Source organism: Mustela putorius, unplaced genomic scaffold (assembly GCF_011764305.1).
Source record: "Mustela putorius furo isolate JIRA1106 unplaced genomic scaffold, ASM1176430v1.1 tig00003845_pilon_pilon_pilon, whole genome shotgun sequence".
Lineage (NCBI taxonomy): Eukaryota > Metazoa > Chordata > Mammalia > Carnivora > Mustelidae > Mustela > Mustela putorius.
In genome coordinates this window covers 37,639,262-37,656,585 of record NW_025421998.1, presented here as the reverse complement: position 1 = coordinate 37,656,585, position 17,324 = coordinate 37,639,262, and the positions used below count along the sequence as shown (strand labels likewise).

Below are 17,324 nucleotides of genomic sequence, written 5' to 3'. Positions count from 1 at the left end.
TATAACCGGCCCCACCTTTATTTTCAATTTATAGGTTGACTGCTACCCTACACTCCAGAGATAGCTCCCTATGTATTACCTCCTAACACCAATTATTATGTTCATTTCTGCCAGTGGAATGTTTCCAAACTTCAACTGTGAAATTTAAAAGATACTTTAAACCTATCACAATATCCCTAGTTAGAGATAATGGCTTCCCCCCTCAGGGTTTTGTAGTACCTATGTTTTCTATCCCTGTGTGTATGTGTAATTGTTACATTTGTGTGTGTATATGTGTGTGTGTGTGTGTGTGTGTGTGTGTGTATCCATCCTTGTAGATTGTAAACTTGTTAGGGTATAGTACCCGCGTCTTGTTTACCCTGTATCCCCACATATTCCTTGTACTGACATGCAACAAATATTTATCAAATGGAATTAAGCAACTAGTTGGGCTGGAAGGAATCTAATCTCCATTAATAGTAGGTGACCTGGGATAGTCACTTTAATTTGACATTAATTTCATTTTTGTGCATTTGTTTTATTCTGAAAAGCTTTTTTATTAAGCTGTGCTGATGGCATAAATGGAACAGTTAACTGGAAGACCAAACAGGCCAACAGTTTTATTATCAGCAGAAAAATGACTGGTGGGAAGAAAGATGGTGAGTTTAGGTGGTAAATCTAAATCCCCTTTGGGGAGTCAGTTAAATGTCCGCTTCCAGTATTCTTTTTGCTTTTTTAGTCATGTGTGGATTTTGCTTTTTTTGATAAGTTAGTCTGAAAAACTCCAGTTTTGTTTTCCTAATCTTCTAAAACTTCTGATCCTTTATGTTCTTAATCCATTATTTTCTAAGTTTTTTTCCTTTGCTGTAGTTTTGCTTTTTTTTTAAACTAAAAATAATTCTTGTTTTTAACCTGTTGTGACCCTTATCTAGTCACTAGCTTGACACTTATAAAAATTGTTACAGTGTGGTCATTATAACAATTTATTTATAACATTGAAAAACATTAAGAAGCACATTTAACATAAATTATTTTAAAAACAATATTTATACAACCTTAGAAAAATGGTCATAAAATATTTTGGCTAATTGTGGATGATTTTTTGACTGATTGTTTTGTTGCAAAACCAAATTGATATGTTTTGCTATTAAGTAATTATATGGCATTTATTTTCTATCGGAAAGAGGACCTGACCCTTGGATGATTGATTATTTTTTCTAAATTTTTTCTTCCCTATCATAAATGTGTCCATTAGCAATATGCCAAGACCTTTGAAATAACGCATTTCATCAGGGAGAAAAAGACTTAATAACGAAAAGATTAGGTGTTTTCAAAATGTCAATTATCATCATAAGTTTTCACTTAATATTTCTTGATTATTTGCCTTTAAGATCTTTCTGCCCACCATCCTCTGCCCCAAACACCCTCCCCCACCCCAACACACAATTTTGGCTATATGTGACCATACCCATTGACATGTACCCTCATTTCTGTAACTTTGGAGCAACCAAGTATCTATAAAAATAACAACAATTTAAAAATATTTTTAAAAGAACAGTCATTTTGTGTGCTAAAATTGCTGCCATGTAACAAATCCTGGGTACCTTGTAGGAGTGATTCCTGGTTTACCTCATTGTTTTCAAACAGCCCTGAAGTTGAGGATCACTAGCTTTTTTCCAGCGCACACCAAATTATTCCTTATGTGGAATCATCCACTGCCATGTTTGTTTCACAATAGGATAGAGGCTTCCGATTGTCCTCTACTCTGCTGTTTTTGAAACAAACCAGCAAACACTGTTGCATTTCTAAGAAATTTTTTTTGCTAATACCTATAAGAAAAAAAGGGTTTTATAACAATAATTTTCCATGAGAAGATCACAAAAATTTATTTTAAAAAGCACTAAATGCACTTACTCTAGGTCCAAGCCCATCATCTCATGGTTTGGAGCCTCAAACCCTCCTTAGATATTCTCAAGGGGTTCTCAAGGTTTCTTCAAGGGAATTACCCGGGATGACCACCTGTGTCTGGCAGGTCCCTTAATCAAGTTGAGGGCCCTCAGCTTCTTAGACACATCCACTCTGACTATGTTCTAATCTTCCTAGTTATGGCCCCAGATGGCCCTCAAGGTTACCATCTGCAGTGTACTAATGCTTTATCATCTCCTGAGGACTTGAGATCTGCCCTGATTTCCTGGTGCTTCACATGAGATCACCAAAAACTCTCCCTTTGGACTTCACACCATTCTGCACTATATTGACAGTCATCCTTTCTTTTTCTTCAGTTCCTTCTCTTTAACTCTGATCTCTAGAACTCCTGTCGTCTTTGAATATGTCCCTCCGTTTCCTATTTGATTTGCTAAAAAGGTGTTCCATAAGAAGCTGTTAAACCCTGTTGAGTCATTCACTCTGGTGTTTTCTTAGTGAAATGTACTATTCCAAGACCTTTGCATACAGTGTTCTCCAGAATCTTCAAGAGATACTTGTCTCTTCCTCTTTTAAACTTCATGCTTCCGTTGGACCCCAGATTGATTTTTCTCCTTTGAACCAGAGTGATAACCATAATTCTCAAAATAGAAGTGATCAATACATCTTGAATCTACTGAGGTACCACATCCTCGGTTTCTTTGAACTCCTCTTTAGCTTCTTCTCCCTTCCTGGTCTCCTCATCCAATTGAAATCCTACCATTGTAGTTCTATGTTCAGAGAATATTGAGAGAATAATACATTTCATTAACTGCATGAAGAGAATTGTTTCTAGTTGCTCATATAGCAAGGCCATTTTAAATGCTAACCACAGATATCAAATGTTCTTTGGGATGTTCTTGACTATGAGTCCCACTCATCTTTTTTTCTTTTTTTTGACAATTTCAAGAGAGCACAAAAGATTATAAGAACATTTATATAGTAAGGTAAGTTTAGTGATTGTATTTTTTTGGTATAACTTTCTTTTAAAATAATGTTCAATTCCAAACTTAGCAGTGGGATGTGTCTTTTCTATAAATAGGATTTTGAGGTATTTGGAGTCTCAGACAATATATTTGGCATCACTCTACCTTGATATACATTAAATACTTCAAAGAATCGTAAGAGCTCTCTAAATATGGATTCCCTTTTCTTTTTCCTCACGTATAGACAAACTTAAAATTTACCCCAGAATAATTTAAGTAAAAGAGGATGAATAAGCCTTCATATTACCAGCTTATACACTTCACTTAGATAAATGTTTCTAAACTCTCCTTTCTTACTCAAGACAACTTATTTTCCAAAATGGGTTAGCCTTAAGTTTGCTAAGCTTTCATTGCTTTTTTTTTCTTAAAAAACAAGAAATGAACTATCTCCTAAGAGAAAGTAAAAAGTAATCATGTACTGATTTCCTATTTATTTTCCACTTAAATATTAAACTTGAATTTAATGTTCTTGGGAGTGAAGTCTATGTGCTCTGAATAATTTGTAGAATTCTCTTCTGCCATCATAAAGGAGCTCCTCTTAGTTCACTGACAGTCAAGGAATGGGCATGGCTTGAAGATAGAAATATCTCTCTAGATGTCTTCTGTTTCTGTGTGGTTGGAGAGGAGCAGGAAGTACTTCTAGGACTGAAAATACATGTTCTCCTTTGCCTCTGAAGGTGGTAAAGTTAGGACGAAGAATCACAGAGTTCCAGGACTTCAAAGGACCATCTATGAGGGAGATGAGTTTCTCCTTCTAGGCTCTGGTTATGATGGCTGAAATGTCTCCTTTTAAGCTTCAGGTTTGTTTCTTGCTTTAAACAAAAGAATCTCTAGGTTTGTTTCTTTCTTGAAATTGTGGTTGTCAATGCACTTCTTCCAGTCGTGCAGTGTTATTACAATAACTTCACAAAATAAAGAGTGAACTTGGATTATCTGGTCAAATTCTGGTTTGTAATCAAAAAGAGAGATAATTAAGAAAGCAGAGGTGTTATGCAGCATAATTAGCTTGCTCTAGCAGGTCATAATAATATAATGTACAGCCACCAAATGTATTACCTTTTGTTTTCAAATCAACAAAATAGGTGACTTCCTGGCTTCAAGTCCCCAGCTTTTCCTCTTACTATTCCTGTAGGCTGTTTAACCTGCTGTTTTGTCTCTCTGGATTCAATTTTGTTACCTATAAAATGAAGGACTGAGCTCTCCAGGAGAACAAGTGCATGCCAACTCTGATCGGTAGCATCTGTCAGGAATTCTGGGTTAAGTAGAATGCTGAGGCCATATCCAAGTAGGAAGTAATGCTATGACCTGTCTTTGGTAGAGAAATATATTTGGCTCGCTCAGACAGAATGACATCTAAAGCCCTTTTCAACTGCAGCATTCATGAGACTAAGTTTATTGATCACCAATTAACAACGGTTTGCAACCACTTTCCAGCTGACATTTAAGAAAAAAACAGGACAAAACAAAAACGTGACCATTATATGGAAAATCAAGATGTTTAACAAAATAGTTTCAGTAAGTGGCTTTGGTTGGGAGAAAGAGAGAATGAAAAAACCACCTTTTTGCTTTTTGTAGAAAAAGACGTGAATCGTGGTTTGTCTTCCACCTCACATAAAGCACAGTGCCCTTGCCTCTTAGAGGAATGAAGTTTAAAAAGGCAATGTAATGCCTTCCTTGTGATGAATTCTACGGCCTAGGCAAGGTCTGCGAAATAGAAGCGGTCACTGGCCGCTGCCAAATGAATGGCCTACAGCACTTTGATGTTGAGTAAACTCAAAGGTGAAGGGGAGACTGCTGAGAAAAGCTTCCAATTCAAAACCAAGATTTATAAAGCGGGATGGATAAAACACCAGGTAAATCTCAGTGAGGAAAAACAACCCAACAGGTTGTGTGCTTGGCTGGAGACTGATGTCCCTCAGAATATTCTTCTACAGCAATTATCAGGTTTAGTAATTAAATTTTAACTTGACTATAGAAATGACACATTAAAAAATAGGTTGGGAAGGAAACCATAAATATGTCAGACTCTGAAAACCCTGAAATGAGTTCTCTCAATGCAGAGATAGCAGATGAGATTCATCTCTTATAACCCATTCTGATTAACTGGTAGCAGCTTCTCAGAGTGCTGTGGATACCAGGGCCTTGAGCCTCAGAAGGAGCTTGCAGCTGTTAAGGCTATAAAATATAAGAAAAGGATTATTTTTTCCTGGAAGAACTTACAATTTTTAATGACCAGGGGTGATCATATAGTAAAAGAAGTTTAGGAATTATATTTTTAATGTAACTTTCTTTGCAAATAATATTCCCATTCTTAACATTAAGATTAGCATAAGGATTCTTAATATAAAGAGGATTTTGAAGAATGGAAGTATCTTGGTGCTTGGCGAAAGTTTGGTCTTCGAAGCTATACCAGATAAATGACTGTTCAGTATTATCTTTCATCTTAAACATTTTTAAAAACCTTCTCCATCATTTTTACCCCCAACTCTTTTTTCTGGATAATACTTACTCTCAAGGCAATACTATGAAGAGTTGAGAAATAGGCATCCTCTTACTTAAGTAATTTGCACTCAGTTAAAGCACCCTTGTCATGCTTCCCATTGAACAGCTTATCTCTTAAAACTCTCTGAACATGAGAGGCAAATTAACAAAATTGAAATGCTTTTAGAAATAGGCTTTAATTTCTTATTAATAAATTACTTATTAATTATAGTGCATTATAAAATTCTTAGGCCGATTTAGCTATTGCCAAGGGTAATAGATCACTTAATCAATACATCTCTTTGTTTAAATTATGCAGTATATTTCCCACACAGCAAATATGTAAGACATTATTTTACACAACACATTAAATCCATTCATTTTGATTTGACAGTTCATGTTTACATAATGTATGGGCTGAATTAAGACTTTCTATGGTACACTTATTTATTTCTAAACGCATTTAATACATGGAGTTTATGCTGCCATCTCAAGTAATGGCTATGTCCCAATTATAGCCAGATCATCTATTCAGAATGACTGCATCAGCTAGGGACCAGGAAATACACCACAAAAGGGTCTTCGGGTGGCCGCAATCGATGCGGCAAACGCAGGCTCCTGTTTTTCACATCTAGCAGAGCCCCGCGTGCGTTAAGACAGAACAAATGTGTTCTTACTTTAACACGCAACGCCACCTCATTTGCTAGTCTGGTTTCTAAACCTGCAGCAGATTAATAGCAGCAAATTAGAAGGGATAGAGAAGCTGCTATAGGAAACATACTGATAGCAATGAGAAATGACAGCTGACAAGTTGTCTACAGATGAGAAAACAGAAAATCTATAAAACACACAACCTTAAAAAGCATTAGCAGACTGGGACCCGCTGGCCGAGGTGTGTGATCAGTAAACGACAATGCAACCCAATGGTCTGAAAGGGTGTCGTTATATAATAGAGCAGAGTGCGGTAATTGCTATGCCAAATGATGGTCCTCTACCATCATGGAAAAGGATTGATTCACTACTTGAGATGACTCAGCTCCCTGGAATGTTTCCTTCTTGGTTCGGGGGGGCAGGGGGTTCGTGGTAAAGTGAGGATTTACTGTCTTAAACCTTAAAAATTAGCAGGTGATCATATAAATGGATCTTTTGGAATGATTAATTTGTTGACAAAGCATCTATGAGAGAGACATGCACATAATAGGTACCTAACGGAGCCCACCCGACGGGCCCCGGACGGGCCCTGGACGGGCCCTGGACGGGAATACCGATGCTATTTTATGACTTTCTTCTCAAAGAGTTCTGTGGAGAAACAGTTTTGAGATTTAAATCTAGCTGGAACTTGCAGGGTCTCACACTCAGCAGCTAGTTTCTTTGACAACCATGTACTCGTTTTTGGTGATGCAGGAAAAGGTCTGGTGAGTGTTCTCTGGACTTTTTTTGTACAGAAGGGACTTGGTACGTGCCTGTGCACACGTCTATGCCATTAAAAATAATCATTGTGATAACTGTGAAGTTATATGCTATAAATTCATTAGCAATGCATCACCATAATCCTTTCAAAATTTAATGTTTACTAAATACGTCCAAATTTGCTTTTGTTTTTAAGTAATTGTAAATAAGCACTCAAATGCACACGCTCATCACGATGTGGGTCCCTTAGGAGAAAATTTCAAATGAACTATTAATAAAGGAAGACAGGATGCTATTTAGCTAGCATGAGGTCCCACTTTATTGCTACTGCTATCTCTGTCTGTTACTGGATTCTTGGCTTTCTGCTGTCACATAATTGTTGAAATGGACTGGAGTTTTCTGCACCTTATGACTAAAACATACAAAGAATAGTTTTCATCAAGTTTTTGGTGGCATGATAATGAAGGACATTGAACTACTTTAGGGAGGATGACATAATCACTCTGCCCACTTGCCCATATACCCTTTTGCTCTTCTCAGATATGTAATTTTTCCCTAAAAAAAAAAAAATTCTGTTATTTATGACTACCTGTCTTCAGTTTTTAATTTTTGCAAATCTAGCTACCCTCACTGTTTGAAGATGGTGTTTTTGACCCCCTGGGGGTTGGACTTTTGGTTTAATTGTTTTTCCCATTAATGGTGATGGATTTGCACAGGATTTAGCCACACACTGGTTTCCAGTTTCATTTGTATCCAGTGGCATGTGTTTGCAGAGGTAATGGATTTGCAGCTGTAGACAATTGCAAAACCATGCGATACACAGAGAGACCAGACCCTGTGACCTTAGCTTGATTAGCCTGACACTGTACACATGTATATTTCAGAGATGATTGGATTTTAGTACTGCAGCATTTTTAGAGTTTAAATTTGATTGTCAAGATTTGCTTTTAAGGAAGACAATGTGCTTCAAGCTTTCTGTTTGGGAGAACTACTTAGATACATGTGAGTGCAACATGTGTTAGCCAAGTAATTGCAATTGTTGCTGTTGGTGCAGACCATACCAGCATTGTTGATACAGTTCATGTTTAGAACAAGAGCCTGTAACTTCTGAATCCTGTGTCATTTGTTGTTTGCAAAAGGAAGCGAGGTGTAAATACTGCCCAAATAGCCTCTGTTGAAGAGTGATTTGTTTTGCAGGTAACAAATGGGGAAGGTAAAGGCAAAGGGTACTTCTCTAAAATGTTGTGTGGGTGCCCATAATTTAAACTGATGCTACAGAAATGAAGTATTATTTTCACAAACAAAACATAGTGGCTTAGTCATTTTCCATTTCCCGATGATGAATGTGCCATAAGTCCATATCATGTTTTTCTCAAAGGGAATGGCATACTATACTTAAAGAGAAGCAGGCTTTACTGTGGAGTTGCCAAGGTAACTGACCAGCAAGGATGCAGCTCGCAGATTGCAAAAAGGCAATTGAGTACATGTGAATAAAGAAATGTGCGTGTCATCTTAAAACCCAGGAGGGCCACAGAAAATTGTGGTTTGGCTCTGCAGATCACAGAAAGGTGTTTTATTTTTTATTTTTTTTTACTTTTATTTTTTATGAAAGCAGAAATGGAGATGTTCTGTACTAGTCCTTGAAGTGAGGTGATAGGCAGGGGTAGGTTCCCTTTTAGGGTTCCACTTCAGGCCTTGCCAAGGGCTGTATAGAAAACAGAATCCTTTTAATACTGCTTCATATGAACAACCTTTCTTTGGCTTTATAAGCTAGCTTTTACTACGTTATGGCAGCAAAAACTAAGGCAGACTGTTAGGAGTTTATAATGTAAATGGAGGATGATAACCCCTAAACAGCTACACACATGTGAGAATTAATTCAAGTTATAAAACTGAAATTTAAGTGAAGTATTATACACACACACACACACACACACACACACAGAGTCCACAAACATAACACCTATGTTTACCTCTGCAGTGCTTTTTAACTAGAAGGTATTCATCCATTCAAAAGGCATCAATAAAAGTATCCAGCTATGCCAGACACCTTCTAGGTGCCAAGAAAAAAAAGGTAAAAAAAATTCAGTGCTGGACTTCAAGGTGTTTTAATCTCTAGAAAGAATAAATTAGATAGGGGCGCCTGGGTGGCTCAGTGGGTTAAGCCTCTGCCTTTGGCTCAGGTCATGGCTCAGGTCATGATCTCAGGGTCCTGGGATCAAGCCTGGCACTGCATCGGGGCTCTCTGCTCAGCAGGGAGCCTGCTTCCCCCACCTCTCTGCCTGCTTCTCTGCCTTCTTGTGATCTCTGTCTGTCAAATAAATAAATAAAACGTCTTAAAAAAAAAAAGAATAAGTTAGATAAACTCTGAAGAGATTCCTTTAGATTATTCAAAATGCTCCTGTGCTTTGAAATGTAGGATTGTGATGGGAATTTAAATGCCTTTACATTTAGAATGAAGTAACTTTTCAGTAGGGGTTCACAAAGCTCTGTAATTTGACTCTTCTTACCTGTTTTTCTCCTTTTACCTTAATTATACCCCAGGATCACTGACTTAATTTTTTTCCTTGAAAGGTACCCTGTTATCCCACAGTTGTATATTGTACAAGTTTTCACTGCTGAAATACCCGAATCCTCATCTATGAGTTTCACAATCTTGCTAGTATTTTAGGAGCCATGTCAAATCTACTTCTTACGTAAATCTTTTCCAGATCTTCTCCAGCTTCCATTGCTCCTTGACATCTTTCCAGGTATTGCCAGAGGAGTTTAGACCTCAGGGATCCTACCTAGTTAGGTAGGCGTTGGTCTCCTAAGCCAGAAGGAAGGCAGGGACTGAGTGTCCTTCTCCAGAGAGAATGTGTCACATTCTCCACAGCACCTAGCACTCAGGGGACGTTGTAGAGCTCAACAGGAGAAAAAAATCTCAAATTCTCATCGTCACTGTTTTTTTGTGATTTGTTCATTCTTGTTCTTTGGAATGGGACCATTTCCACAGGTGAGTAAAGGTGTTCTTGGGGAGATGAAGCTGGGTCCTCTAAATGCCTTGTACAGACTACTTAGGAAAACTAGCAAAGCAGGTCAAGAAAGGAGTCGTCTCTCTACATACCTAGTTGAAACATAACTTGCAGCTTCCTTCCGTCTATTACACAACCTTTGAAGCTATGTTTTTAATAGCAAAGCTATGGATGCATGAAACTACAAGCCAAATATTTTATTTCAGTTCCCCATTTTTGGCAGCCATCCACAGAATGGCAGGGACAAGTTTTCACAGATAAAGAAACATTTTGTGGGAGTTCCTATTTTTATGCTGAAAAACTTACTGTCAGTGATCCTGCTATCTAGGGCTTTTAGTTAATTGTGAGCCTAGGGTGAGCAACCTTGAAGTTCTCAAAGTTAATTACTACATTTACAAATCCGTTAGTGACTTAACTAAGAAAAAAGAACTGACCTGATAAGATTTATCTATTTAAAAATTGCAACCACTAGCCAACCAGGAAGATAGAAAAACTGAACAAGATTATAGAGGTGACAAGTGTAATGGCAGTAATGTTTTGGTGGAGATGATGATACCACAGAAAAAACAATATGTGGGAACTGATCAAACCAATTTAGCCATTTAAGTGTACACACATCACATATGTTAAGCAATCAGCAAATCATGAAATCTGCCCCATTTCATTTAATAAAATTACTTATCCTGAACTTTATTATCTTGAATGTTTTTGTTTATTTAGAATATAGAGTATTAAATAGATTATATCATGTGAATTATGAAATGTCAAGATCAGGTAAAATGGAATAGAGGAGAGATACAAGGAGAGATACAAATAATAATACAGAAAACATATCCAATGCATTTTTATAAGTGTATATGAAAGTCACCTTACGTATACTGATGGTACTATATAAAACCATAGTCTGATGTGCTATCTCTAGTGAATAGTTTAGATTCTTACCATTTAAAAATTACTCTTCAGACTTCACTTTGAAAAAAGGAAAAAGAGAAACTGTAGTAATTATGTAGTTTGTCAGTTCTCATGATATATTTTGTTGGTAATAATGCCCATAAAAAGAAATTACTGAAAAAATATTACGAATGTCTTCATTATTTAATAACAATTTAAATCATTAAATGTGCCTAATTTTGTTTACATAATATTTGAAAGTCTCTAAACACACCATGTTGAACGAGTTGTTCCATGTTTTGTCCTGAAATCACTTCCCTTTAAAACAAACTTTTAACAATATCTTGCATGTTGCTTTAGTTTTCCCAAAATTTCTAAAGAAGTGAAACCCTTCTTTAGTGTAAAAATTATTGAAAGTATATCTCATTATTTGTCTATCTTGTGTCTTCCCTCTTTGTTTTCAGTGTACACTATTTTCTCGAAGGTGCACTCTGATCGGAATGTATACCCGTCCGCAGGTGTCCTCTTTGTTCATGTTTTGGAAAGAGAGTATTTTAAGGGGGAATTTCCACCTTACCCCAAGCCTGGTATGTTCTCAGTGGGGGAAAAAAAGTGGTTAATTTGCTTAATTTTTCTTTTTGTTTAGTGTCCATAATTTAGATGATTTTTAATCAAATATTATTAACATTATTTGAAATGTTCTGTATATGTGACAAATTGATTGTTGTAGGTCATTTCTAATTTTAAGATTAGAAATTTAATTACAGAAGGAAATAATTTTTGAATTTTTAAAAAAATGCTTATTTCTAGTTTTCCAGTGTTGAGTTTTGTGTATCTGACAAATGACCTACCTACCTATTTTTCCATAGAAATAATTATAGCTGTACAATTATTATTTTCTGTATTAAGACTTAGATTCTTACACAGTACATTAATTTTTGCAAGACCAAACACATGTTTTAGAAGAGAATGAAATATGGTATTAAAGAATTTTCAAGAAGGTTTTACAAAATGAGATAATTTTATATAACTTCATAATAATATAATGGAGATTAATTTTCCTTCAAAATAATACCAATTACAATGCTTTATTTAATTCACCAGTTTTAAATTATGTTATGTTGGTTTATCACAAATGCCATCAAATTAATGAAGATATGGAAAGAATAGCAAGAAAAAAATGTTGTTATTATAACTCGTAAGTAGCAAAATTTTCTGAAAATTATAGCATAGAATTAATATAAATATTATTTTTGTAGATTATATGATGAATAACATACCTGAAAACAGTCATAGAAAATAGTTAACCATGTTCTCACCATCAGTAAGAAAAAGTAATCTTTTCAGCAGTTATTTAAAAAATGTTTTTTTATGTGGCAGTCTGTGTTTGCAAAACTATGTAGCTGAACCTTTTGAACAGTAGCTCCAACGTTTGGGAAGAAAATATGTAGGTAAGAGCATAGTTTCTGGAATCAGCTGAGATTAAATTCTAATTTCACCATTTGAGAAGTTACTTAACATGAAAAATTACATATCCCATTACTAAAATTAGGGCTAATAATAGTACTACTTTATAGGTGTGTTTGAAAATCAGGTGAAATTGTGTCTGTCGAGGCCAGGAACATTCTAACAAATGATGCTATTGTTACTGTTTCTTAGTTACAGTTTTTTTGGATTTAGCAGCTCCTTCTCCAAAGTTTTAAAATTACATTATTTTTGTTTTGATGACCCTTTTATAATTTTGAGCTATCCCTTGAGATTAGCTCAACAGTGTCCAGAGTTTTATGAAAGAAAGTCTTCTCAAGAGAATGAATACATCAGCATGATTAAGGGATTTTCCCGAAAGATAGTTGTCTCATTGGCAGAACTTTCACACTCCTGTGTGACCAAAAAAAAAGAAAGAAAGAAAGAAATAGAAGAAGAAAAGAAGACAAAATTTCCAAAGACATTTGTAAGACCGTTTTCTTTGTTGCATGAGATTTCTAGGCAAACTAAATAACTAAAAAGATTTTTTTCTTTACTTGAGGCTCTAATCTAAATTCCCAGATGGATTTTTTTTTTTTTTTTTTGTGTGTATTTAGTTTGCTACAAATGTAAGAAAAGATTTTAGAAATATTTTGATTGAAATGATGAAGGCAGTATGTGTAAAAGTAAATTTTATGTCTTAACTCTGTGCTTCTTATCTAGGTGAGATTAGTAATGATCCTATAACATTTAACACAAATTTAATGGGTTACCCAGACCGACCTGGATGGCTTCGATATATCCAAAGGACACCATATAGTGATGGGGTCCTATATGGGTCTCCAACAGCTGAAAATGTGGGGAAACCAACAATAATTGAGGTAATTTAATTAGAAACAGCAGAATTATATTTTGGGGTTTTTGTCATTTTAGTTTCAAATGTTGAAATTAAAATTATATCACAGAGGTTTTTAGTATTTTGTGCACAGAAACATATTAGGTAACATTTGGAAATGTACCATTCCTTTCTGTTCATCTACAAAGGTCTTTGTTTTAGTTTTTATATATAAAAAAGAGCAATCTAAATTAGGAGAAACCATTTAAAGACATTTTGAAAAGGTAGATTATTATAGTAAGAATTCCATTTAAGAAAATAAATACAAACTTAAAACACTTATTTGCTTTATATATTAATTTCACATTTTCATGTTCACTGAAATAAAGTCTTTATACAGAGATCTGATGAGACTCTACCATGTGCTAGGTATTATGATAACTGCTGGTGGTAGAAAGATGAGTAAGAAGTGAGCCCTGTCATGAGTCTGGTCCAGTCATTGAAGCACTGGAATGGAAATCCATTGTTAGCCAACATCGTTATAACCATTCTTATTAGAAGATACTGTTTGATGCAGAATCGTGTAAAAGGGTAAATAGGAATTCACTTCACACGTAGAAGGAAGGCTATCTTAGTCAGCAAAACAATACGTCAAAATCTTGGAGGTATGAACAAAACCACATGATCTCTAAGAACTCTAATTGTGGCTGGTAGGCAGGACACACCCCAGAGGGCAAAATAGAGGTGTTGATGTTGGTAGGGGTAGATCTTTGAGGGGTTTCTAAGCTATGCTGAGAGGTTTGACCTTTATTCTGGAGGGATGGTTGGTATTAGAATTCATCAGATTCTAGCCTAGCACCTAACATCTTACCTAGAAGGTATTAGAAATTAGAAAACAATATTAATATTGAGCCTTTAATGGGAATTAATGTTTTAAAAAATAAGTGGATATAAAATCTAGATGTGTTTCCTCGTCTATTCTACCCACCAAAATCAGAATTATAATGGTAGTTAATGGCAGGAGAGTCCTTTATGCCCTAATGCCTACAGGAACTTAGATTCTAATTTAACTGATCAATTTCATAAAGGTTTAGTGGTAGTGAGCAGGGCAGCACTATAGGAACTATAAATGGAATTTCCAGGAGCTTGTACAGGTCCTGAGTGGTATGTTTTCTCCCTCGTATAAATCCTTAGGGAATTACATGCGTTGAGTTTTTCTCCAGAGTTTTAATCAGCCATAGATTTCCACGTCCGCCAAGAGAAGGTGTTTCTTCCTTTGAGTTGAAGTTTGTATTAACACGACTTTTCGATGATTTCTATTAATAAATCTGATTCCTTAAGACAATATATAGATACAGAAATAGAATATATAGACCCCTGCATCTATATAGATATAGAAAATATAGATAGAAGAAAGAAAGTTATTTTGAGTTATTGTAAAAATAATTTTTAAAAATATTCAGTGAAGTTATATGTTATTTACCTGAAATAATAGCAAATGTCATTTTTTTAAATGGGAAAACACAGAGGAATTCTGTTTAAATTGAGGAGCAAAACAAGAATGAACCCCTCCACCACATCTGTTACAGAATATATTAGAAATCCTAGCCAGTGCAGTAAAGAAAGAAAAAAATATTAAATCTCTAAGTATTTAAGAAAAGAAGTAGAATAGTCAATGATACAAAGAGTCTACAGACTAATGAAATTTTAAGAAAGTCTAGCAGTCAGCTATAGGCTCAATATAAAAAATTTGGTTTTATTTCTGTACATGAAAAACAAGTATTGAGAAAATAAATGTTTTTAAAAGATACCATTTTTAATAACAAAATTATAAGGTACTAAGACTAAATCTAACAGAACGTATGAAAAGTTTGTATGGAGAGAGTCATAAAACGTAAGTGACACTAAGATTATATAAGTGAAAAGGTAGTCATCTCTTTAGGGATAGAAATACTCGAAATCATGAGGGCATCACTTCCCCCTAATTGATCTATAGATTTGATGCAATTCCAATAAAAATTGCAATAGGATTTTTCATGAAACTAGTGTCAACTAATTCTAAAATTTGTAAAGCTGATAAATGGCCAAGAAACAATCAAGCTACTTCTAAAGAAGAAAAAAAGGGGGAAAGGTTTCTTTCCTTTCCAGATATCAAGATTTACTGTAAATCTATAGTAATTATCATAAGGTTGTATTGATGCAGAGATAGACAAATTAACCAGTTACTCAAATAGAGAGCCCAGAAACAGATATATCAATATAAGGAAGAACTATGTATATCAGAAGCAATGATACCACAGATGATTACGGAAAAGGACATCTATTGAATGGTGCTCAGAGAACTGGTTTGCCCTAGGGCAAACATAAAATTAGATTCTTAACTTCATAGGAAATGCAAAACTCAAGTCCAGATAGTTTAAGGATCTGAACATGAAAAGCAAAATTTTAAACCAGTATATGAAAATGTTGAAGAATATTTTCCTGAGTTTGGGGTAGGGAAGTACTTCTTAAGTAATACCAACATATTTTTACTTGAGAAAAAAGATTGAGAAATTTTACTACATTAAACTTATCAATTGGCATTCATCAAAACAAACCATTTAATAAATAGACAACCTACAAACTGGGAGAAGTTATTTTAAAAGTATATAGCTGGCTAATGATGTGTATCTAAAACAGAAAAAAGGACTCCTATAATAAGACATGAAAATCAGAAACAAGACATGAACAGACATTTCACTAAAGACAAAAATGATCATAGGTAAAGACACTTACTCTCATCAGTAATGAAAAATGTTCAAATTAAGACCACAATGAGAATTTTACCCTTGGTAAAAAGTCATTGAGGGTGGATATGAGGATTGGATAAGTATTTTGGAAAACAGTATAGTATTGAATATTTCACATAGCTGAGTATCATTGTACCCTATGATTCAGCAGTCCCACTTCTAGGCATTTCCCCCAAAAGAAACATTTACAAACGTCCTCTGAAGGCATGGACAATCATGCTTATTGAACAATGTTTGCATAGCAAAATGTTGGATATCCACAGAACAGTGGAGACCCAAAAGTCTCTCAGCACAAGAACAGATACAAAAATTCACCAGCAGAATATATTTTTTAAAAATGGGGCCTTTTCAAACAGTGAATTTTTAAAAATTTTTTCTTAGTAGAGTTGACACACAATGCTACATAGTTTCAGGTGTACAACATAGTGATTTGACAATTCTCTAGTTATGCTATACTCAGCACAAGTGAAGTACCATCTGTTTCCATACAACTCTATTACAAGTCATTGAATGTTTACAACAACAATGAACGTCAGCTTGCCCAACAACATAGATAAATGTTGTAAACATAATGTTGAATAAAAAAACAAATCCCAAAAGACTACACAGAGTTAAACATTTTTCTGGAGCTCAAAAAACAAACAAACTAAATAACGGATTATAAGCATACATGCATTTATAATAAGACTATATTTAAAATAAATGGGATGATAAGCATGAAACTCAAAATGGCTACTTCTGGTTGAAGAGAGGGATAGGAGAGACACACCTGGGTTGAGCCAGGATTCTGAGGGGCTTATGATGTTTTTGTACCATACTACTAACATAATGTTATGAATATATCAAATAATATGCTAAAAAGCTAATGATGAAAATTTAGCATCTGTTTCATTTAATGTAAGTGATTTATCTGTAAATAACATTTCTTTATTCATATATAGTAGCATATTTACAGTATTTAAAAATATTCTATTAATATAGTCAAAAAGAGTTTGGTATATCTTAAACTCATATTTAATCAGATAACACCCTGATTAATTTATTCAGTAGATATTTATTAAGCATCTAAAATAGATCAGCCACTGTTCTAGAAATGAGGGATCAAAAAAATGTACACACATGATACCTCTATGCTATGAAGGGCTTCAAATTGTCATGATATATAAAATTTGATTAAGAATGTTACTGTATTTAAATATCTCATTAAATGTGATAGAAGGACTGCATTCTATTATAGCTGTTAAAATTAAATTTTAAATATAAAGTCAGATAACAAAATTCTCTTCCTAATTTGTGAAACATACTTCGCCCTTTTTAGTAGCCTGTGACTTTTAAAAAAATTAGAATTTATGAATTTATAATAATGAAATTTGTGATAATTATGGCTACACATAAAATCTTGCCACTATCTAGAAAATGTCTGATGTTTCTGAGTTTTAGCCATGAGATCATCTAACAAATAGTAGAAAATGGATACTTCTTAACGTTGAGAGTACGACTAAATTTTCTGCAG

The 17,324-nt window shown here is 34.6% G+C and overlaps 1 protein-coding gene across 3 annotated transcripts in view; it reads left to right on the top strand.

Moving 5' to 3' along the window:
- SGCE (sarcoglycan epsilon) overlaps nt 1-17,324 on the top strand; it is a 66,271-nt gene that overhangs the window by 15,099 nt on the left and 33,848 nt on the right. For all 3 annotated transcript variants that reach the window (XM_004767859.3, XM_004767858.3, XM_004767860.3), the window contains exons 2-3: nt 11,188-11,310; nt 12,911-13,068. In XM_004767859.3, coding sequence (XP_004767916.1) covers nt 11,188-11,310; nt 12,911-13,068 — 281 coding nt within the window. The remainder of the gene's footprint in view (nt 1-11,187; nt 11,311-12,910; nt 13,069-17,324) is intronic.